The 23,135-nt window shown below is 40.0% G+C and overlaps 1 protein-coding gene across 1 annotated transcript in view; it reads left to right on the top strand.

Moving 5' to 3' along the window:
* Positions 1–124: 124 nt before the first annotated feature.
* The window catches only part of TRPM6 (transient receptor potential cation channel subfamily M member 6), an 80,453-nt gene continuing 57,442 nt past the window's right edge, over positions 125–23,135 (top strand). The window contains exons 1-11 of the mRNA XM_063423402.1: positions 125–253; positions 2,104–2,183; positions 2,966–3,004; positions 13,962–14,142; positions 14,495–14,708; positions 15,536–15,660; positions 16,445–16,616; positions 17,932–18,106; positions 19,448–19,571; positions 20,624–20,696; positions 20,813–20,913. Coding sequence (XP_063279472.1) covers positions 125–253; positions 2,104–2,183; positions 2,966–3,004; positions 13,962–14,142; positions 14,495–14,708; positions 15,536–15,660; positions 16,445–16,616; positions 17,932–18,106; positions 19,448–19,571; positions 20,624–20,696; positions 20,813–20,913 — 1,413 coding nt within the window. The remainder of the gene's footprint in view (positions 254–2,103; positions 2,184–2,965; positions 3,005–13,961; positions 14,143–14,494; positions 14,709–15,535; positions 15,661–16,444; positions 16,617–17,931; positions 18,107–19,447; positions 19,572–20,623; positions 20,697–20,812; positions 20,914–23,135) is intronic.

The raw sequence follows: 23,135 nt of genomic DNA, 5'->3' as shown, positions 1-23,135 counted from the left end.
ACAGTGCTTATTGTCTGGTCCAGAAGGAGCTGAATGTTTCTTGCAGCTCTTGGTTTGGTAAAGCTAATTTTGGAGCAGGAAGAGTGTACATTAACCCCCTGCTTAGCAATGTTTATTTGTCACAATGTCTCTACAGGTTTTGACTTTGGCAAGCCTTTGCAGGGATGGTGGTGGAGGGATGTATGGTCTGAGGCAGAAGAAAGCAGAAGCAAAAATTGCAGCGTTGATGGGTTTTTGCTGGATGGTGAAGTCAGTGAGGGAGGCAGCACAGCAGGGGCTCACAGGGCCATGTTGTCCTGCCCCTGAAGGCTGGTGAGCCCAGCTCTCTGTCCCTGCCCAGCCACCCAGCGAGACAGTGGCACAGTCACTCTCCTTGCTGGTGGCACTCCTGCATTTTGAAGGATCTCTGTGCTAGGCTGTGTTTTTAGGGGTTTTTTCTGCTCTCAGTGCTCAATGGAAAGAATTTGAAAGAAATGGGTGGTGCATATGTTTATATTTTACACTCTGATCTCTTTCTTTACTTCTGGAAACCTTAATTTTTGAACATTTTGACCCGACAATGTCCCTTTAATACCATATTATGCAAGGATCTCAGACATTAAAAATATTGGAAAAGTGATTAAAAGCAATTTTCTAAAAACTGCTCATGTGCCTTAAATTTCAGAGCCAAACTCATGCCACTCCATTGGCTAAATCAGTCTAGAAATCTCCAAAGCCTCTTCTGTGGCAGGGAATTATAAGCAGCAAACCTAATCCTCAGACTAGTGAGAAAAGAGAAGCCAAAACTCCCAAACAAAGGTCTCAGGACTTCCTTAGAGGAAAATCAGGAGGAAAGCTGCAATATAAATTTGGTATATCAGAGCAGAAATTTACCAGTCAGAAGGAATATGTAGTTGTGATTTTGTCTCCTTTAGGATTTGGTGGTGAAAAGGATACATATAGATGATGGCTGAGGTATATGTACCTCACTGTAGTGACAGGAAACATTTTAATTTGTTGTTGAAATTTAATTAAATTATGACTGTTTTGGAATATAAATCAGAGTTTTGTGAACGGAGATTTACATACTACAGAAGTCTTTTACAAAACTAGGAATCTAGTTAGGTTAGATTAGATTCTATTTAGATTTTCTAGCTAGACTAGAAAAGTCTGCAGTTCAGAAGTCTCCTTTTTTCATTTTTACTTGCCCAGCCCTGAAGTCATGGATGACTGTAAAAAAGTGTGAAGTTTCAAACCCCTTTTCCAGATGATACAGTAAGTCTAAAAAACAAAGTGAAGCCTTAGATTAAGAAATGAATGTTAGGGTTCTGCTGTCAATTTACATACTAAGTGAAGATTTTACTTATTTAAATTAAAAAGAATTACTTAATTAAGTCCCAGAGATTTCAAAGTTCAGCATCCAGCAGTTACTGTTCCTTTCTGGGAATTTGATCCTGACAGATCTGAAGAGAAATGTTCAAAGATTTCCAGTGAGATTCTTTGAAAAAAAAAAATAAATCTGTGTGCCATAGTGGCTGTTCAGTTTTCTAAGATGTAACAGGCATCACTGACACAGCATACCAGGAGGCAGTGAGAAAGCCCATCTGTCCTGCACCCTGAGTGCTAGGTCTTGGTCCCTGCTTTTGCATTTCTCCCTAAACCTAGTTTAGCAAAATATAACCAGAATGCATCTGTCCTTGACTCAGTGAAGAATAATAAGAGAAGGATTCGACCATCACTCTCAGGTAAAATGAAAATGTTGCCTTTTTGACTCAGCTTTAGTATGATTGCAGTTTGCTAATCTTCTGGCAGAAGGAGAATGCAATTCTTAAAGCAAATTTGATTCATCCTTTCCACTTTCTCTATTGTACATGTGTTTGACAGAACATCTAAATAATTTTCACAATGGCAATAAATTTAAATATTGATCTTCTTGGGGAGTTCTGTAAAGCTTGGAGGTGAAGGGCTATGACTGTTCAGAGCTGTAGTTTCAGCTTGTAGTATTACACTTAAAATGATGAGGATAATTCTGAGTTGTCTATATACAACCATATTGTCACTACAGTGGATTTTTTGACATCATGTTCCAAAGTTCAGGAATTTATATTTGAAATGTCTTTTTAGCCCCCTAAATCCTGGATCGAAGAAGTCTTCAGTAAAAGAGAATGTGCACACATTATTTCCAGCTCAAAAGATCCACACAGGTAATTTTTTTTTCTGTTACATTTAGAAAGAATCAGAATAATTTTTTATGGGCATTGTGTTTGGTTCGGATGGTGTTTTTTACTGTCTCAGTCAATGATTGCTGGTCAATGGGTTTTCATGTATCCCATCACCAGTTTGTTTTAAATGAAACTGTTTATTTGCATTAAAAATTGGCAGCAATTAACCTTACTATGTTTCTTAGATTTTTTGCTGTCAGTCTGGTAGCCAAAACAGGTATGGTATCCAGTTAAGAGACTGAGTTAGTGGTGCACCATTCTTTCCCTTCCTCAGAATGATTACTGCTGCTGATCACATCATCTGATACAGGAATTTCTGATCATACTGGTGTAGAGTATGAAAGGAGTAAGGAAGAGATCAAATTCTCAACCTGCACTTTAGGACCTGAGGAAGCAAACATAACCTGTCATTCTGCATTATGTAGCTAGTTGTTGGTGTGGCCTAGACAAATTTGAAGAGTTCATGTTCTCAGAATGTGAACTTGTAATTTTGATCATATGGTTTTGAACACACGGAAAGTGTAGCATAGCTAAGATAGATAAGTCATCTATGAAATGCAGATCTGACATACAGTCTTAGTTATGAACTTCCAAACAAATCACTCAAGTTATCCAGTATATTTTCCAGGAGTTAGTGGTGGAGATGACAACCTGTTTTTTTATTGATGAAAATTCTTTTACTGTTGAATTTATACTGTAAAAATAGGATTTAAGCTGTCTTGTTTTACACAAGCATATATTAATTATCCACCTTTTTATCACAGATGTCCTGCAGGATGCCAGGTGTGCCATAATTTAATCAGGTAAGAGTGCATAAATACATATGCACTCCCTAGTCAAGGAAGAAATGACAAGAGAAATATCCTTATTGTTTTGCGTTCAGAGCAGCATTTCTAGGGATGTGCTGGAGAATGCTTAGCATATAATATTAGTAGAATAAAACCTTTGATTTATTTGGAATAGAAAATTGTACCCAATTACCTTGTGTGCAAGATTTTGTTTTAATCTCCTCCTGAGGAATGAAGGGCAGAAATGTGTCTTTAAATGAGAATCAGTTCCAGATATGTCCCAGATTATACAAAGAAGAGTGAGTCTATAGTGATAGAGAGCAGTGATAATTAGGGAAAGAAAAAGAAAATGAAGGGAGAAGAAAAAGGACAAAAGATGCATCCATGATAACAGGTTTTTTGAAGATTTTTCATCTTCTCTGCAGTGAGGATTCTGAGTCTCTGCTTTTGGGAAGGTAAACAACAAAAATTTCATGACTTTGGTGCTTTTAAAATGTGGATTTTTTCAGGGAAATTGTATTTTGTGACCTGTATTAATTAGTTGTTTTCAATCCACTATTTGTCATTCAGATGGTATTACCATACACATCTTGGTACTGTATATTTATGATAATACATTATCAGTTATTGGAACAAAAAGTTCAACTTTCATTTGTTTTGTGTTAAAGGTTGAGGCAATAACTGGTGAGTAGCAAACTGATGTCAAGCAGTCCCACAATCTGTGTTAACATGGTTATCTGTCTTTCATTATTCTTCATATCTCATTTTATTTCTAAGATTTACAAGAGTCATATTTTACAAAGAATAAATAAGTTGCTCCCAAAATCAAATTACTGTAAAGAGCTGATATGCAGAATGGTGCTGGCATTGTAAGGCAACTGATTTGTGTTTCTGTTCAGAAAGTGTGATCTCCTTCTAAGAGAATGGCTTCAGGTATATCTTGCCTTAGAGCAGAAGAATAGATACTCAAAGATTTTTGCATGTCTTCCAAGAGCAGAAATGCAGAGGATATTTTAATGCTTCCTGCTAACCTACAGATACTCAGCTGGGTATCACAGCTAAAGTTACATAAGTTACATTGTCCCTCAAAATATAATAGCTTAATTTCATCTCAGTCAAGACTACAGAAGTTCTGTAGTTCTCTCTCACTCTCCCCTCAGAATGACCATGTTGTTAGTTGGTCTGGGAAGACCAGTACGACAAAAATTAACCCACAGAAGTGGAAAACCAAACCAAGTGTAGCTTTCACCAAATCAGCCTCCTAGTCAAACACAGTTTAGCTGCATAAATGTGAATACAGCACTAGGCGAGGTAGGAAGAGAAACAGGAAATGTGCACTCTATTGGATGGATTTGTTTTTTTCTTTCACCTTTCTCTGTCAAGACATTCTGTATCTTTGTGTGTCTTTGACCTTGTAGTTGTTTCTTTCAGTTTTTGCTGAGCATTTGCATGCTGTTTAGATTAATATGAATCTAGGTTGTTGGTCTATGATTTCAGAATTGTGTGTGGGTGTCTAATTTACATTTCTGTCAGCCCTTATCCTGCAAGTATATTTTCCAAATGTTAACTGTTCTTTTCTTCTTAAGTATCTCATGGTGAACAGAGAGCTTTGTTCTAGGAGAATTTTTCTGTTCCTAAATAGGAGAAATAATTTCCATATGACTGTTATGACTGGTTATGCTGTATTTATTAGATCAACAATGAAACAGGTTTTGGGCCTCCTGAGTTCTGCAGTTTTCCACAACAGTCAAAGAGTCATGTGTATATACTTGATGCCTATTATAATTTGATATAATATTGTAGGCAAATAAAATATCTTAATAATTTCTTGTGTAGAGAACTTCCAAGGCTTACAGGCAGTTTGTGAATGGAAACAGTTTGTGAATGGGTTATGCAATTAATTTGTTAATTCTAATCACTCCATTTAGAAGTTGCTAATCAAATTTGAGTAACTGACCAGCACCTTTGTCCATGCTCCCCTGGTGAACTGAAAGGGGTCTCTATCTACTCTTCTGGACAGTACTCACAAAAACATCCCAGACAGCAGTTAGACTGGACTCACTATATGAGTATTCAGAAGTGAGGTGTCCATTTCCTGAATCCTTATATATCTGAGATGTTCTTGCAACTTCTCTATATATTTCACCTTTAAGGCAAAAGTTTTAGACACAGCTTCTAAATTGCTGCCTGTTAGGACACTGGATATTGTAGTCTGACTCCTGCAGCTCCTTTTATTTCAGTGTCCGTCCTTTGGGTTTTCCCTTGTTGCTCAAAGTGTGGCTTTTCTAGTAGCCTGCTTTTATGTTACTGATGATGTCCCCGCCTTCTCTGGTAGCTTGGTGAGATTTTTGAGGCAAAAAAGGCAAAGTCATTGCAAAGATGCTTTGTATCCATGTCCATATATCCATAGGATCACACAGTAATCCAGGCTGTAGGGAAATGATCTCTAGTATGCTCTGCCGGGGGTGTCAGACGAGGATGCTTCACTCAGTTGTGTGAAACCCCCAAGGATGGAGATAACTTACCCTCCCCAGTTCCTTACTGCACTGCTGGGTGGTTTCCAGAAAGAAAAAGGTTTCTTCTTATTTCCAGCTTCAGGCTCCCATGCTTCAGCTGCACTGCTGCCTCTCACCCTCCTGCCATGCATCACTGAAGAGCCTATCTACACCTTCTGTGTACTCCATCAGTGCTGGGTGTGTTGTTGGAGCCCCTGAAGCCATCTCTTGTCCCAGCAGAACCAGCCCATCCAAAAGCCTCTTCCCAGAGATCAAGGGCTCCAGCCCTGCCATCTGTCACCAGAACAGTCACTCTGCCCCTGAAGGTTCTCCACTTTGCTGATGTCCCTTCTGTGTTGTGGACTGAAGCCAGAGGTGTACCCAGACAGGGGCTGAAAAGTACCAGGGGATGGACACTGCTGTCCCCCATCCCTCGGGCCATGTCCCACTCATACCACCCCAGGCACCTCTGGCCCTCATTGCTGTCCAGGCACATGGATGACCCCGGCTTAGCCCACCAACTCCCAGGACCATGTCCCAGAGCTGCCCCACCCCTAGGGCTGCACATTCCCTCCATTCCCTTTTCCAGGTTGCAGGTGGACAGGCTGGACAAGAAAATGTCCCTGTACAGACCATGAGGAACCCTTCTTGATACCAGCCCACCACCCAGCTGGGTCCTCACCTGCCAGCCTGTCTTCCCTCCCACACCAAAATGTCACAGCCCACTACAGAAGCCTGGCTAGAGCAAAGGTGGGTGGTCTACCCTCATCCCCACAATTACGTTCTAGAAGGCAGTGAGGTTGGTCAGGCATGACTCACCATTGATCCTTGCTTACTGCTTCCTGTCACGGTATCTTCATGTGCCATGTGGGTTCCAGGAGGTCTCACTCCTTGATTTTACCTCAGACTTATGGACAGATGGCTGGCCTGTTGTTCCTCCGGGTGGCTTTTGCCTGTTTTGATGCATGACATTTGCCTTTCTCCAGTTATTAGGGACACTGGGATCTTCATAGCCTTGGAATCTTGGAATCTGGCTATACGAGGGCATCAGCACCTTTCTCAGCACCTTGGGCGCAGTCTGACATGTGTGAAACAAGTGTGCCTGTGCTATTCTGCCACAAACATCATCTCAGCCTGCTAGTGCCAGTCCACATTGAGCCTAGCCTCCCAGAGTATAGGAGGCTTCCTTCTCCAATTTGCTTTTGCAGAGCATTGAATCAACCAAATGTAGTTTGTCTGTGTTGAAAAATGGAGTGCAGACCTCATTTCATGGCTTCTGGGTATCAAGAAGTACCTTACTGAAGCAGCTCGCTCCTTGCATTTCCTTCGGGTTGTTTTGGGCTTTGGTTTTGGTTGGATGGTTGGTTGGTTGGTTTTAAAAATCTGTTTCTCTGTGACCAGTTAGTCTCTCTCATCTCCACTGAAAACTCTCTCTTTCAGAATGCACATCTCCAGAGTCTTGCAGATGTTTACATCCAACCCGCCCCTAAATGGACAAATTGTACAGCTGAGGCCTGAGGCAATGGTTGTGTTTGGGTTTTTGAAGGATGTTTGTTTTCTTAAAAGAGGAAAAGTGAAGAATTTATCTTCATTTCCTCGGGTATATTAACTTCTGAAATGTCCAAAGGAGAACTGGACTGTCAGCTGTCACTATAAATTACACTGAAGTTAATCCTGTAGAAGTCATTGAAGCCTGTTGAAGCCTGTGTGAGAGCAATGATTAAATTTGGAACCTGGGTTATTATTCCAGATGTAAATCTTTAATGCTGACTGAGTTTCTGGTATCTTTCTTATCTTTCCTGTTTCTGGCTAGGACAGGGTATAATTATTTGCAGGAGCCAACCAGGGGCCTGGCTAGGACCCCGAGGTTTTTCTCCACTGCATCAGGTCATTGCCAAGGCTTGGGGGGAAGGGAATCTCTTCTGGGGAGGAGGGGTCCCCTCTGGGTGGAGGTGGTGTGGTCTTGTCACACCTTGTCAGGGGCTCTCCCTGTGAATGATTCATTTCTTGTGCCCCTTGTCATCAGTTGGTTGCTACTGTTGGTTTCCTCATCTTGTTGCTGTTTCCAGCAAACTGTTCTCATCTTAACCCACGATCTTTGGCTTTTGTGCCTGCAGTTCTCCTCTCCAGCCCCGACAGAGGAAAGGACAGGGGGAGGAGGAGGAGTGACAAATGGTGCATGGTTTGACATGTTTCAGTAGGAGCATTAAATTGAGGAGTCACAGAATCATGGAATCAGTAGGTTGGAAGAGACTTCTAAGATCATGGAGTCCAACCCATGCTCCAACAACTCAACCATGACACTGAGTGCCACAACCAGTCTTTCTGTGACTACATCCAGGGATGGTGACTCCACCACCTCCCAAGGCAGATGATTCCAGTACTTTATCACTCTTTCCATAAAAACTTTTTCCTAATATCCTGCCTATATTTCCCTTGGTGCAGCTTGAGACTGTGTCCTCTCCTTCCATCAGTTGTTGTCTGGAGAGGGAGACCGACTCCCACCTGACTACATCCACCTTTCAGGAAGTTGTAGAGAGTGATAAGGTCACCTCTGAGTCTCCTTTTCTCCAGGCTAAACAACCCCAGCTCCCTCAGCCGTTCCTCACAGAGCTTGTGTTCCCACCCCCTCACCAGCCTTGTTACTTCCTCTGGACGTGCTTAAGTGTCTCAACGTCCTTCCTAAACCATGGAATAGCATTCCTAAAACATGACTGCCTTATTTGTCACTTATTGTTCAGCAGGAAGAGCTGAGATAACAACTGATCAGGCCAGAGCTGGCTGGAAACAAATTTGATGTCAGTTTTTGTTGCAGTAGGTGTGGAGCCACTGTCACAATGTTTACTAGGGCTGTTTATGTGGCTGTGGTACCCAGTACTGTGGGTGCTACCAATTGTGCTCCTTGCAATGCTCTTTTTCTAAGCATCAAGGCTGCTTTATTGCTGTATTGTGTGGTATCAGCTTATGGCATCATAGCATCAAGTGTAATGAAGGTCACTGTGATGTGTATTCAGTGCTGCCCTCCTAACCTTATCTTGGGTATTACCTTTGGGAGTCCATTAATAGTTGTATCAAATTCATGGGGAGAACAGGGGAGGCTGATTTTCTCCAGCTTCTCATCCCCTTTTTCTCCTTCAGGCCTCTTACAACAGCTTTGGAGAATTCTGAATTTCTTTTGGATGTTGAGGAAACCAGCTAGGTCCCCCCATATGGTCCGCATCATGGTTAGAGTCAAGAAAGAGATTTCTGAGGGCTTATTCAGAGTTCTGCCCCAAGGGTGGACAGTCATGAGTAGCACGTAATGTGGAAGGACATGGGCCAGTATTTGTAAGACTTCTGCAGTGATTTGGAAGTTCAACCCTGAACAACTACAGGACTGTGTTAATATGATAAAATATATCATGGAAAAATGCTGTGGCAGTTCCAGAGAGGTGTGATGTTATGTGCTGGGCTCTGCTCCTTGTCGAAGGAGCATACTCAATACTAGAAAGTGCCCTCAGGGGAAGCACAAGCAAAGCAAAGCAAGAGGCATTGTGGCCACTCAACTCAGCTGAACCAGAGAAACAGCCAGTGCCAGTAGCAGTTGCTCCTACCAATGAAGAAATCCAAGACCAAATCAATTCACTTAGTAAGATTTGAAGAGGAAGTAGGGCCCTCATGACAGGAAGAAAAGAGAGGGCCAGATCCCCTAATCCCTATCCCTGGGTGAACTGAGATATGTGAAAAGATTTCAGCTGCCAGTCAAGCGACCTGGCTGCTCTGATGGTCAGGTATTGTGGCCCCTGATATGAAGCTAGATGGTAATGAGGCCAAGCAGCTGGGATCCCTGTCCCAGGATATGGGTATTGACAAGGGCATTGGGAAGAGGACAGAAGCTCTCAGCCTTTGGAGGTGACTCCTGTCAAGTGTGAAAGAAGGGTAGTGTCTCAAGGATGGTCTAGTAGTGCACCCAGGCAGGTGTGACACCATGGAGGAAGGTACCCAGTACCTGAGAGAACTGGCTGTGCTGGAGCCAATCTCTAGGGATTCAAATAATGTGCAGTTCCCTGTAGATCCAGAGGAGGTCCAGTGTGCACGATCCATGTGGCAGAAGTTTGTATGGATCACATGTTCATCGTGCACCAACTCATTGGCACTGATGTCCATGAAAGGAGGAGAACAAACAGTGCTCTAGGTAACTACTGGATACCAGCAATATGAATACAATTTTTTTGTTTCCCTACTGACTTGCACCTTGTCTGTGAAAAGACTGCCCAAGGCTGCAGACAAATCCAAATAAATTAGAGAGGAAATATCTCATACCCCACCAGTAAGGACCAGAGTCTGCTGTTAGGAGCAAGTGGCCCCCTTCGAGAGAGAAGGTACACATGATGAGGTAACCTGTGTTTTTGTTGTGTGACCATGGAGATGACATGTGGAAGTGGGATGGAAAATTCTCCTGAAGACTGCTTTTGCCATAAATCAAAGTAATGTCAAGGGATCTGCCCAGGAAATTCAATTTTTAGGAGTAAAATGACAGGATGGATGTCATCAGATTCCAATGGATGTGGTCAACAGGTCAACACATTAGTAGCTGTGATCCCAGCCAACCAGCAAGAAAGAAACACTGGTTTCCCTAGGTGTTGTGGGTTTTTGAAGAAGCTGTGTGTAGGATTACAGTCAGATTCAAAGTCCTCTCGATCAAATGACCTGGAAGAGGAATGATTTTAAGTGGAGTCCTGAACAACAAACTTTTGAACAAATCAGACCAGAGGCTGATTATGCTGTAGCCCTTGGGCCAGTCACAGCAGGACAAGATGTGGAAAATGTGCTGTACACTGCAGATAGGGAGAATGACCCTTTCTGGAGTCTCTGGCAAAATGTACCTGGGGAGGCTCAAGGATGACCCCTGCAGCTCTGGAGTCAAGGATATTCTTGTATGAGGAATGGTATTCACCACTTCAGTGCTCTCACAAAGAATCTCCAAAACCACATGCCTCTCTCTTTCACTCCATCTTCCTCTTCCCCTTTCCACTGCAGTGGAGTGAAGCTGAGGATTGGAGACACAAAAGGCAAAAGATCATGGTTTAAGATGAGAACAATTTACTGGAAACAGAAATTTGATAAGAAAAAAAGCAAACGGTAACAGCAAAAATGTTAATTTAAAAAAAGTACAAAAAAAAAAAAAAAGTACAAAAAAAAAAAAAAAAGAAAGTGATCATGCAAAAATGCTCACTGTGGAGCTTGTGACCCAAGCAGGGCCAATCTCACCACTCTGTCCCTATTGGGACTGGTAACACCTGAACATGTCTCTGGCTTGAAACCTCCCTCCACTACACTTATTCTGCCAGAAATAATCCTTTCACTCCATAAGTGAGAGACACACTTTGCCTCTGTGAGGTGTTAAAGAGTAACATCTGGACTCTAGCCATGCCCTGTCCCAGCATGGACAAAAGCAGGACAAAGATACAAAGGATCTGAGGCCTGCTATGTCCCAACTAAAAAAGAGATCCTGGCAGTTTGTTGAAGGGGTTTGAGCTGCTTCAGAGGTGACTGGCCCCAAAGCACAGCTTCTCCTGGCACCCTGACACCCTGCCGGTGTTGGGTTGGATATTCGAAGGGAAAGTCTCTGCCACACATCATGCCACTGATGCTCTATGGAGTAAATGGAGTGTACTGATGACACAGAGAGATTGAACAGGAAACCCTAATTACCTGGGAATCAAGATCTGGCCCAAAGAAAAAAAATTTGGATTTTTCTCAGAAAAGGACAAAGTGGAGGTATCACATCCTGAGGAGGTCCCACCATAGAATCAGCTACGAGAAAATGAAAAGTGGTACACTCTCTTCACTGATGCTTCCTGCTGTATTGGAGCAGGAATCAAGAATGGGAAGCTGCTGCATGGAGTCCTACATGGAAAATCACAGAAGCTATGGAGGGACAAGGTGCATCAAGTCAGGTTGCAGAGCTGAAAGCCATCCAGCTAACTTTAGATATCACTGTGAGATGAAAGAGAATCTCTCTATGAGAGAAATGGCCAGTGCTCTACTTCTGTATTGACTCATGAATGGTACCAAATGCTCTGCAGGGGTGGCTTGAGCGGTGGAAAAAGATAAATAGGTAGTGCAGAGGTAAACTCATCCAGGCTGCTGAACTGTGGAAAGACATCACTGCCCATGTAGAGAAGCTGGCTGTAAAAGCACATCCTGTCAATGCACACACACAGAGGAGCTGGGCTGCTGAAGAACATCACAACAATGAAGAGGTAGATTGGGCTGCCAAGATTAAAGTGTCTCAGGTGGACCTGGACTGGCAGCATAAGGGTGAATTATTGTTGGCTCATTGTGCCCATGACACTTCAGGCCATCAGAGATGCAACAATACAGAAGACAGAGGAGTGATAGAGGAGTGGACCTAACCATGGACATTCTTAACCATGGACACTATTTCCCAATTGGTCTGTAACTGTGAAACATACACTCTGATCAAGCACGCCAAGTGGGTAAAGCCTCTGTGGTATGGGGAAGGATGGTTCATATACAAGTGTGGAGGAGCCTGGTTGATCGATTCCACGGACCCCTGGTCCAGAGAGCACAGTACTGAATGGGTATCATGTTCCCTGTCATGCACCAGCCTCTGGGAAAATGGAATGATACAGTGGACTGTTAAAACCACACTGAAATCAATGAATGGTAAGACCTTCAAACATTGGGATCTGCATTTAGGTAGGTCATCTGGTTGGCTTATACCAGAGACTCTGCCAACTGAACTTGTCCTGCCCAGTGAAAACGTTCATGTAATGTAGAAAGGCAGAAATGGATAAAGTCCCCTGGTGCATATGAGGATGCATATTTGGGAAGTCAGCTTGGATTAGTCTTGTCTCAAGCAAAGGCAAACCCATCCATTGGAATGATTTTGTTCAATGACCTGCGTATGCTTGGTGGGCAATGTAGAGGGACTGTGAAACACCATGTGAACCTGGAAGGGGATTTGACTTTTGAGTGAGAACAGTCTGTAATGTGAAACTGTGTGTGTATTTTTGATTGCTGAATGACAGTGGCACTGTGTGCCATAACTGCCATGGACAGTGAGTCTGGACTGCTCCAGATACACCAGCCATGAGCTCAGGATGCAGCTTGCAACCACCTGACAGCTCAGCAGTTCTCCTGCCCTGGGAGACCTCTAGGACAGACAGAACCCACATCCATGGACTCAATAAACTCTACAGAGATCTTGGAGGGACAGATATTGACTATGATACTTAACTTGTGTGTGTGTGTTTAATTGGAAGGTGTATGATTTTGTCATGAGGTAGATGATGTAGAATAAGGGTGAAAAATGTCCTCGTTCCAGGCAGACAGTTGTTCTTTGCAGTAGCCAAGAAGGGACATGGCTAAGATGTAGGGATTATTCTGTACCACCTCACATCACTGCTGGGGATGAGGGAAAGGAAATTTCTTCCAGGGAGAATCACAGAATATGCTGAGTTGGAAGGGATTCACAGTGAGCATTGAGTCCAACTCCTGGCCCTGATAGGACTATTCCTGAGAGTCATATCATGTGCTGAAAATGTCCCTTCTGGGCTGGCGTAGAGTGACCAAGGGAGTGGTTTGGTATTGTCTATTGTTGAGGGGTTTCTGTGTGAAACAGTGCTGTCCTGTGCTGTCTGTTATTAGTTTTGTTGCTGCTACTGTTTGTTCTCCTACCTCATTGGCATTTTTAGTAAATTGTTCTTATCTCATTCTGTGATCTTCACATTTTGTGCCTCCAATTCTTCTCTCCAGTGCACTGCAGGGAGAAGGGAAGAGAAGGGGGTGAAGGAGTGACCAATATGTGATTTGGAGAGTCTCAGTGGGAGCATTAAACTGAGAAGTACCATACCCAAACCATGACAATCTCCCTCAATACTGCAATTCAATCCACATATTTTGTATATGCACTTTCCTGGCTTCCAAGGCTTAATATAAAGGTCACCCTGAAATTCTCCTCCTGATTGTTGAGGATAACTCCTAAATCTTTCTTTAGTACTTAGAATAATTGGTGGTAATACTAATAGCAAACCTCAATGTCCTGCAACATTCGTCTGAATTGGAACATATAAGACCAGTAAAACCAAGTTTTGGTTTATCTTTGCATTGCAAAGAAAATGAATTTCTGTATGGACCTCTCAAACTGTTACAGAACCCCACAGAATCACAGCATGGTTTGGATTGGAGGAGAACTTTGAAGACTATCTAATCCAACCCCCCTAACTGTTATTAGTGTTCCTCAGGTAGAGAACAAATTCTATATCCAACTAAACATAAATAAGATATAATTCAATGTTATTTTGCTATTGTTGCAATTTTTTTCGACACAGTTAATTTTTACTGCATTCCATGTGAGACACCTGCAATATTTTTCTTTGCAGAAAGTTAATTGTGCTATCCACATGTAGGTCCTAAAGTTGTATGCAGGTGGATTTGATATAAAATAATGTCTATATTTTTAATATGAGGTGTTGCTGTGGACGGCTGATTGGAGAACACCCAGGACTAGAATGCAGCCGGCCTGTTTATCAGGCTGGTTCACAGAGCAATGGTGGAGAATGGTCAGTGCAAAACCACACAAAGATGAGTCCAACAGATGCATTTGGTACAATCAATTTTCAAGATGGAGACCACACTTACCATGCCAAGGTAATAGGTGCTGTGTTTATATATCTGACTTATTTTTGTAATTTCAGCATAAGAAAAAAAAAGCAAAGGAAGGTAAAAATTGGATTGGGTGCATATCAGATTGATTGTCTTAAGAGAGTTGGGGGATCTAAAAGTAAAACAGATTAAAATGTGTGTATATTTTTATGTTGAACTTCACTGTGATTAGGGATACATTGTCTATATTGCTCACATGCATTTTTGTGCTATCATATTAGGGTGGTATGACAGCTCTTATCTTTCAGAAGATCTGCAGGACATTAATGCTTAGAACTTTGTGATGTCTTGCAGTTTCTTCTCCTGAAGTATTTAAAAGATTTTTTTTCCTTTCTAGTATATCAGACTTTCTTATGATAGCAATTTGGATCAGCTGTTGCACCTGATGGTTAAAGAGTGGCAGATGGAATTGCCGAAGTTAGTGATCTCTGTTCATGGAGGCATTCGAAATTTCAAGCTTCCCTCAAAGGTCAAGCAGGTTTTCAGCAAAGGCCTGGTGAAGGCAGCTGAGTCTACAGGAGCATGGATCATTACAGAAGGCATCAACAGCGGTAGTGTAATCACTTTTCTTTGTTTCATTTTTTCTTTTGCTATTTTTTCCCTGCATGTACATTTAGGTGAAGTAGAGTGAAATTGTTTGAAAATTTGTGATATGTTAATACAAAATGAAGCCGTTTTTATATAAGGAGCAGTGCTAAATTCAGAGTGGGATCATGTTAATTTACTGTTGACAGGCATTATGAATATTTTAATTGAAAAACAGACAATTCTGTGTGTAATAAGAAACACTGCATTTAGCCAGAACTTACTTGAAGTAAATTTATCTGCTTCATTAAAATAAATCTTTATTAAAATAAAGCTTCATTAAAATAAAGGTGCTGTGGACTAAAATTAGTTTTTTTGAAACAATTTTCAAAGCTCAGTTTAACGTGTTTTATAATTGATAACATTTTGAATCAGGATAATCTATTAATTAACCTGTTAGTACCTGAAAATCCTTTTAGAGTATTCTCAAAAACTCAGAGGGGTCAGTAAACTGTGGAACTGAAATTTTTGCTTCTTTAACTGTTATTCAATCTGATGATCTCACAGGAGAACTGTCCTGGGCATTTATATAACTAATGAAGTTTTATGGATGTGAAAAGCACCATTAGCAGCATGTGAGAGTATTATTAATTAGAAATATGTGCTGAGTTTGAAGCAGTGGTACATTACATCTGAGCTGTGAAGTGTACATCAAATATACAAGTTGGGTATGATGTTTTTGTTTTGATTGAAACATAACTATTGTACAAATTAGGTGGCGTAAAACCTTTCTAGGTGCCCTGTAGTGGGTCTCTGAACATAAAGAAAAATGATAATCTGATTATCTATTTAGGAGTGTCCAGGCATGTGGGGGATGCACTGAAAGGCCGTGCCTCACCACACCTGAGAAAGATCTGTGCTATTGGGATTCCTCCATGGGGTGTCATTGAGAATCAGAGGGATCTCATTGGAAAAGATGTGAGTGGATGCACTTTAATAATAAAAACCTTCATGTTCATGGGATGTTAGAGTTTTCTTGCATACTTCATTTTCTTCTAGATTAACTTCACTAGTTGTATATTTTTTCATTATAATAGAGGCTTAGATTTTACTCAGAAACAGAATTTTGTGGTATTTTGAGTTATTGTATTTTGCTTTTTTTGTATAAATAAATAGATTTAAAATACTTCTCTTCTTACAGGAAATTGCAATTCCTTTTTTAAATTTTGTAATTATATAGGCAACTCTTGTGGTTGTAAATGATGTTTTTCTATATTAAGATTCAGAATGACCAGTCAGGTTAGGAGTGTACACAAATAAGCTATTAATATGTGTATTATTTTATTCACAGTCTATTTTATATTCACAAACTATCTCTTTATATAAGGGCATAATCTACTCAAGTATCTAAAAGCACTGAAGTAGTAAGGTGATATAATTCCTGATAAACGTTGGCTCACGTATTTGTAATGGGAATACCACCCATGGAAATGATGCCATGGTGTTCCAACTGTTGCAAAGAATGTCAGGCAGTGACTCTAAGGATTGCAAACCTACTGAGAAGTGTTTTCTGAGGTATTGATTATGGATTTGTTGCTGTTAAGAATCAAATGCTGAGAATCAAATGTCTGAATAGCTCAAAAATCATGATGGAGAATTTTGAACAGCCACACTGTGATGAAGAAATACTTACAAGTGAGGGAACATAAATGGTGGTATTTTGTTGGTTTCTTTGAGGACATTTGTATTTTGTTTTTCTCAGGTAGTTTGCCTGTACCAAACTCTTGGTAACCCACTCAGCAAGCTGAGTACGCTCAACAGCATGCATTCTCATTTTCTAATGGCAGATGATGGGACAGTGGGCAAGTATGGGAATGAAATGGTGCTCAGGAGGAATTTGGAGAAGTACATATCACTTCAAAAAATACACACAAGTGAGTATTGCTGTGTTCAGCTTTATGACAAAAAACCCCTATCCTAGAAGATGGAGAGGTACTTGACATTTTGTGTTACATACTGTACATTTGTACATCAAATATTGTTGATTTGCCATAGCTTTCCCTGAGGTCAAATGTTATTAATTGCTTGTGTCTTGAGCTCTAAAACTCATGAAAATGAAAAAGTCAGCATTTTTATAAAGCTTTATGCATTTGGATGAACTCACTTATGAGTATCTCGTTTGTAGAGACATCTAAATGTCTCAGATTATTTAGTAGATACTGAGCATTTGCTCACTTCACAGTTTCATGTGGTCACTATTTTACCACTAGATACTTCCCCAGCACTTTGTGGAATGGAAAGATTGTTACATTCAGTGGAACTCAAATATTTTTACCATGTTAGTTACTTCTGCCCTCATCACTCTTCTCTATTGCAAGAGAATATGTGAGAATATATGTGAGAATATGAATATATTGCAAGAGAATTGTGACCTCCTCAAGTACAGCAGCAAAAAGTGGTTGCAAAAGTAAAACCTTTAGCCAGTGTTTGACAGATGGCAAGGCTTCCACTGTTTGTTTATAGAGTAAATGAGTTATAGTAAAAAATAATTAAATAAATATTTATTACATAGATAATTATTTCCTTTTATGCACTTAATTGTCCAAATTATTCGTGGAAGTTCACTCTTACCTAGTCATTCAAATCTTGAGGTGTGTTAGAAAGACATTACTATTACGCTGTTGATGTTGGTTCCTTTACCTGCTCACATCATATTATTGACAAACTTAGAAACCAACACAATTTTTAACATGTTCATGTACAGAGCTTCTTACTCAGACTCTAACATTTTCTTCCTATGAGCTTTTGCAAGTCAGGCTTTCACTTCTATTGCATTATACTTGAAATTAATTTCTGTTTTTTTAAAAAAAGCCTGTCCTGCTGCTGTAAACCTTGAAAGAGTCTCTGAAGAAATACCTTACTACTTTTCTATGTGTTGGTAAAAGTGTGGATATTGGACATGTTTCAAATGCCCTTGCATGTGACAACTATTATAAAGGAAAGAGGGATGTTTAGAACAGTGGGTTTTCTTTCTGATGCTTACAGTTTTTTCAGTAGTCTTTCACGGTCTTTTTGATCTGGCTGAAGAAGTTTTCTGAAAGTCCTAAAAGATGTAAGTCAAATTACAGATGGTGAAAGCATGATTTCCTCTCCATTGAACCATGTATAAGTTTTTATTTCCCAGATATTTTGACTCTTGTGTGTGTGGCTGAGATCTGTTTCTAACTGGTTAGGTGTGTTTTGAAACAGGAATGGGCCAAGGTGTACCCACAGTCGGGCTGGTGTTGGAAGGAGGCCCCAGTGTGATCCTGATGGTCTGGGAGTACGTGAGGGCCAGCCCAGCCGTGCCAGTGGTGGTCTATGAGGGCACTGGCAGAGCTGCAGATATCATGGCATTTGCCCACAAACACACGGGTGACACAGGGTGAGTAGTGGCATAGTGCTCCTCCTCTTCGGTCTGTCATGCCGGCAGGCACCTGCAAACCCCTGTCTCAAAACTGCTGGGATAATTTCTAATGCTCCTAGTTATGATGTAGCTCTGGTCTTTTGCCAGCTCTAACTTCTGTGATGGGGGAATGGAGCTTCTTTCTTCACTGCCTCAAACTAGCGCTGAAATAATTATTCTGCCAGATTTTCTGTTGTTTTGATGAAGAGGGAAAAACTGCATGTAGCTACTCTGAGTTGTGAATTTTTCAGGTTTGGTGAGAGACACTCATGGATGACCCCCAGAGTATCTGCTGTGTTGTTTCAGCTCAGCCATGTCTCCAGCTATTAATATTCTGTATGTGGGTCTGGATTTGGATTGTACAAAACTTTTGAGACTTAAGCTGGGGTTCATTGCTGTAGGAACCTCAGGCTGCAGTAGAAAGAAGACTAAGTTTCCTCATCTTTGCCTTTGGGTTACTCAGTGGTAGCCTAGATTTGTCATCCTTGTCAAGGTGTCTATGTCACCACCAGTCCATTCTCAGTTGCAGACTCTATTTAACCTACCGTGGTGAAAATTTTGCATCCAAACTGGACATAAAAATATATGTTTGTATAGCCAATTAATGTTATATATGAAAGTATTTCAAAGTCAAACAGCTTTTTAGATAAAAAATCGGATTCTGAAGAGGTGCCCTGTGTTCACTCCTATTTAAGAAAATGAACTGTTTAATAAATTTTATATCCTAATTGTTTGCTTATTGTCTTTTCTGAATATGCTTTTGATTATGTTGTATGTTCTTCTAGTGTGTTGTTTGAGAACTTTTCTCTTTACTTGCTTTTCCTCCTATATTTATGATGTTTAAAAACAATCCTTTCATTAAAGAAAAAGGAAAATATGAACTGAAAGGTAAACAAAAAGAAAAAAAAAGAGAAAAAATTGGGAAAGATATGAAACCTAATGAAAAAATAGTAAGGAATTTCATTTAATGTCTATTTTTCTTTCTCTATTGAAAAAAAGAAAAATCCCTTCCAGTGATTTTTAGCTCTATGTTCACAAAAAATCCTTCAAAAATTCTTAATTTACTCATATGTTATATTTTTAATAGTAAATATGTCAGATACAGTATAAATAGTAAATTTGTCAGAACAAATGCATGTGTGATTAATAATTTATATTTTGGGATAACCTTACCTTGTGTTGAAAGAAGGATTAAGTCAACAGAGTAGTAGAAAAAGAAACCAGACATTTCTCCTACATTTCATCTTTTCTGAAGTGTCATTTAGGTGGGTAGGAAGTATCTAAAATATAATTGTCATTGATTATATGTCTGTTTTCCAGGGATCTGTGCCCTCAGGTGAAGGAGGAGATCTTAATCATGATTCAGAACATATTTAAAATGGAACAAAAACAGTCCAGTCATCTATTTCATGTTTTGATGGAATGCATGAAACACAGAGAGTCTGTGAGTAGGGTTCATGTGCTGAGTTTAGGAAGTCTTCATTTCCTGTTACGTTTTTTTTTGCTTTTTCTCTGAAGGGCTGGCATGTGCATAGGTCTTATATCTAATATAAAGATAACACAGATGTGTCTGTGGCAATTTCTACATTGAATAGCTCTACAGAGCTTGTTTAGTTAACTTGTCAAGTTTCAGTTTCAGCCATTGTTTATGAAATGAGAACCTTTCTGATTTGAGTAGAAGACCTTTGTTTTTACAAGAAAGATCAAGTAATTCCTGTATTTTTCTTCTCTAGTAGAGTCTTACTTATAATTTAGAAAGGTTTCCTCAAATTCTTCTACTTACAGTAGAATTGTGCTAGAACTTGTCTCTGAAACACCATTAGTTACTGGAAATCCCCTCCATCTCTCCAGCTGCTGGCCATGCACTTGAGCAAACCATATTGACTGTCACAAATCACCTTCTTATTTTCCATGTACCTTAGCGTAGTTTCCAGAAGGATCTGTTCCATGATTGTGCTGAAACTGATTTGCCTGTAATTTCCCAGGTCTTTCTTTTTAGCCTTTTTAGAAATGGTTGTCATGTTTCCCCTTTTCCAGTTACTTTGCTTGTCTGTCACGACTTTTCAAATATGATAGAGTTCCCAGTACATAGGCAAGTAATGATAATTGTACTTTAACCATTAAAGTGGAAACTACCCAATACATTTTTAGGTTTTTTTGTTTCACTTTATTTGAATGTCTGTTTTCTGTTTTTGAAAACTGTGTGAACATCAGCATGTTGCATTTTTACATTTTACAGGTTTAAAGATTAATCAAAAAGAAACAGACTCATGTAGACTCATGCAGTAGGTTTATTCCGGTTTTCCTGAGGTGCCACTGCATTAAAAACAAAAATGGTGCTCTTTCTGTCTGAAACGAAGGAAAATTGTGTCTGGAGCCTTATCACTGTTTGTGTTGAAATGTGTATGATTTAATCTACCACAGCCCATACAAAGAAGAAATATCTACAGGCTTCTCTGCCTCACCTCAAATAGTATACTTCTGCAATTCTAACAGATCACCGTATTTGATGCAGAGTCAGAAGATGAGCAGGACATTGATTTGGCAATTCTGACGGCACTCTTGAAAGGTATTGATAAATACGACCTGCCCTCATCTGGCATACAATTTCACTGACTTATCTTTTCTGTGTAAGGGAGTAACATAAATGTGTGAAAACTGATAGATCCCTTACCTGCCTCCTAGGTACCAAAATGTCCGCTTCAGATCAGCTAGATTTGGCATTGGCCTGGAACCAGCTAGATATTGCCAAGAAGCACATTCTTGTTTATGGACAACACTGGAAGGTACTATTACCTGTTCTTTCTCACCCTGTCTTTCAACTTAATTTTGATAACTAATTTTTCATGATTTGCATTTGTCAAGCTTTAAATAAGGAATAGTTTGATGATTGGACTCAGTCTTCTGTAATCTCCTTTGATTTTGGAGGGGCATTATCCTTAAAATAGTGAAGCATTCAACTACACAGTGCATCAGATCACATTTGTTTTTCCAGAGAAGAGATGTTATCTAAAATTCCTCTTGGTTTTGCTGTGAGGTTTTCCAAGTAGTTTCAGTGATACTTCTGGATACATATTTTTCAAGCCTGTGTAGGCAATCAGTGGTGGTTAGGGATATTTCACTGTAGGCTAGAATAATCTTTTCTCCAAAGATTTAAGTCCCAAAGATGTGTGGTGTCTGTTTTCCTAGCTCTAGACAGAAATACAAAATCCCAGTGTAAATCACGAGGTTAAAAAAAATAATGTCATTATTGTAGCTATTGTTTCTTAGGAATAGCTGCAGAGTTAAGATCTGATCATAAGAGATGTCTCTGCTTAGCTTAAGGTGTAAAAGACGCCATATGTGAAGTCAATAGTAGAGACTTTTTAAACAGTAAATATGAGGTATGAGAAGGAGGAGAGAAAGAGAATTAGAGAGAGAGGTTAAACAAAAGATACCACCATGTAGTTTCCTGCAGTGTCACATTGGTTCTGCTTCACCCTGGCCTTCAGAGCTCCCAGGGTTGTTCTTCTGGAAGTACCACTTTTATACAGTCTAAGTCCTGGATATCACAGGAGGTGCTGCTCCAATACGGGAAATCCATTCCCGTGCCTTGAGTTGGCATGCGGATAAACACTTGCTTCGTTTCTTGTAGTGGGAGTTTTTGTCCAGATGCTAACCAAACCTTTAGGCCTCCATTAGGCCTGGAATTAGAATTAGCTCTCTCCTGCTGTGCCACCTGTGCTTGTCTCAGATTCTGTCGTGGTGTCTTGTCTTATCAGGACAGGGTTTTGGGACAGCTAGGTGCATTCTTTAGGTCCTTACAGAAGGCAAGCCATGACTTAGACCTGTGTTGGTTATGTGTTAGCTACCATGAAAGAACATTCTGTAGCAATTAAATCAATTAATTAAATTCATTAATTTAATTTAAATTATGGTTTTCAAGTTTTCGTAGGAAATCCAGTTTTTAAGTCTAATCCTCCATAAATGATTTTTTGTGTACATAAGAAGATTACTGTAGATGACAAATATAAAATTCTACTTGCCTCAACACATTTCTACCATTTGTTATATGAATTGATATATTCAAGAAATAACATCTCATGGTCCGAGAAGTACTTCCTAGAAGTACTTCTTAATTCCTTGCCAAGAATTACAAGGTTGATTTTTTTCAGTCCCAAGATGTTTTCTTCTTTAAAATGTAGATTTTGAAAAATGGGCAGTTGTATATATATTTGAGTGATCATAGCTGTTTGTTAGCCACAAAGAGACTTGATTTTTTGAATCACCAGCCCATATTTTCTCTGGTGCATAAGACTGAATATATGGAGGACTATGCCTGGGATGTCTACAATTGAACATCCATGAATTAAGGATCAGATGTTGGGAAACATTTACTAATGATAAATGTTCTCGAAGTTGGAACAGGCTCCTCAGGGATGCGTTGAGTAATCAACCACAGAACTACTTAAAAGATGCAGATGTGGCACTTAGAGACAGGGTTTAGTGGTGGACTTTTCAGTGTTAGGTTTGTTGATTGACTTGATTGATCTTTTCCCAACTAAGCGATTCTATGATTTTGTGTAGGGGGGAAATAATGAATAACACTTTCTGATCCCCACCTCTCCAACAAAGAAGGGCTTAAGGAATTATTGAGCAGGCCAGCCTCTTTACCCCTGGCTTTTCCAAGGTGAAAATCCATTCAAATTTTCCATAGTTTTGATGATATGTCTTGCTCCTCTGTGTACTTCAATTTTCAGATGTAAAAGTCTTCTTCTGGAATAGGTAGATCAGCACTCAATATTCTCATTTAGATATTTAGTGAAAAGCTATTATTTTACAGATTGTTCTCTGTTTTCTTTTCTAAGCAGGGGGAAAAAACCCACTGTTTTTTCCATGCACTGAAAAGAAAAAAAAAAAAAAAAGAAAATGTACAAGGATGGTTTTAATGCTTGCCTTTAACTTAGTTGCTTTCTTAATTAAAATGAAGCAACCACTGACTGTCAGGTACTGCCAGACCTGCAATTGT

This window comes from Prinia subflava, chromosome Z (assembly GCF_021018805.1).
Source record: "Prinia subflava isolate CZ2003 ecotype Zambia chromosome Z, Cam_Psub_1.2, whole genome shotgun sequence".
Taxonomy (NCBI): domain Eukaryota; kingdom Metazoa; phylum Chordata; class Aves; order Passeriformes; family Cisticolidae; genus Prinia; species Prinia subflava.
This window is presented reverse-complemented; position numbering and strand designations above follow the sequence as displayed.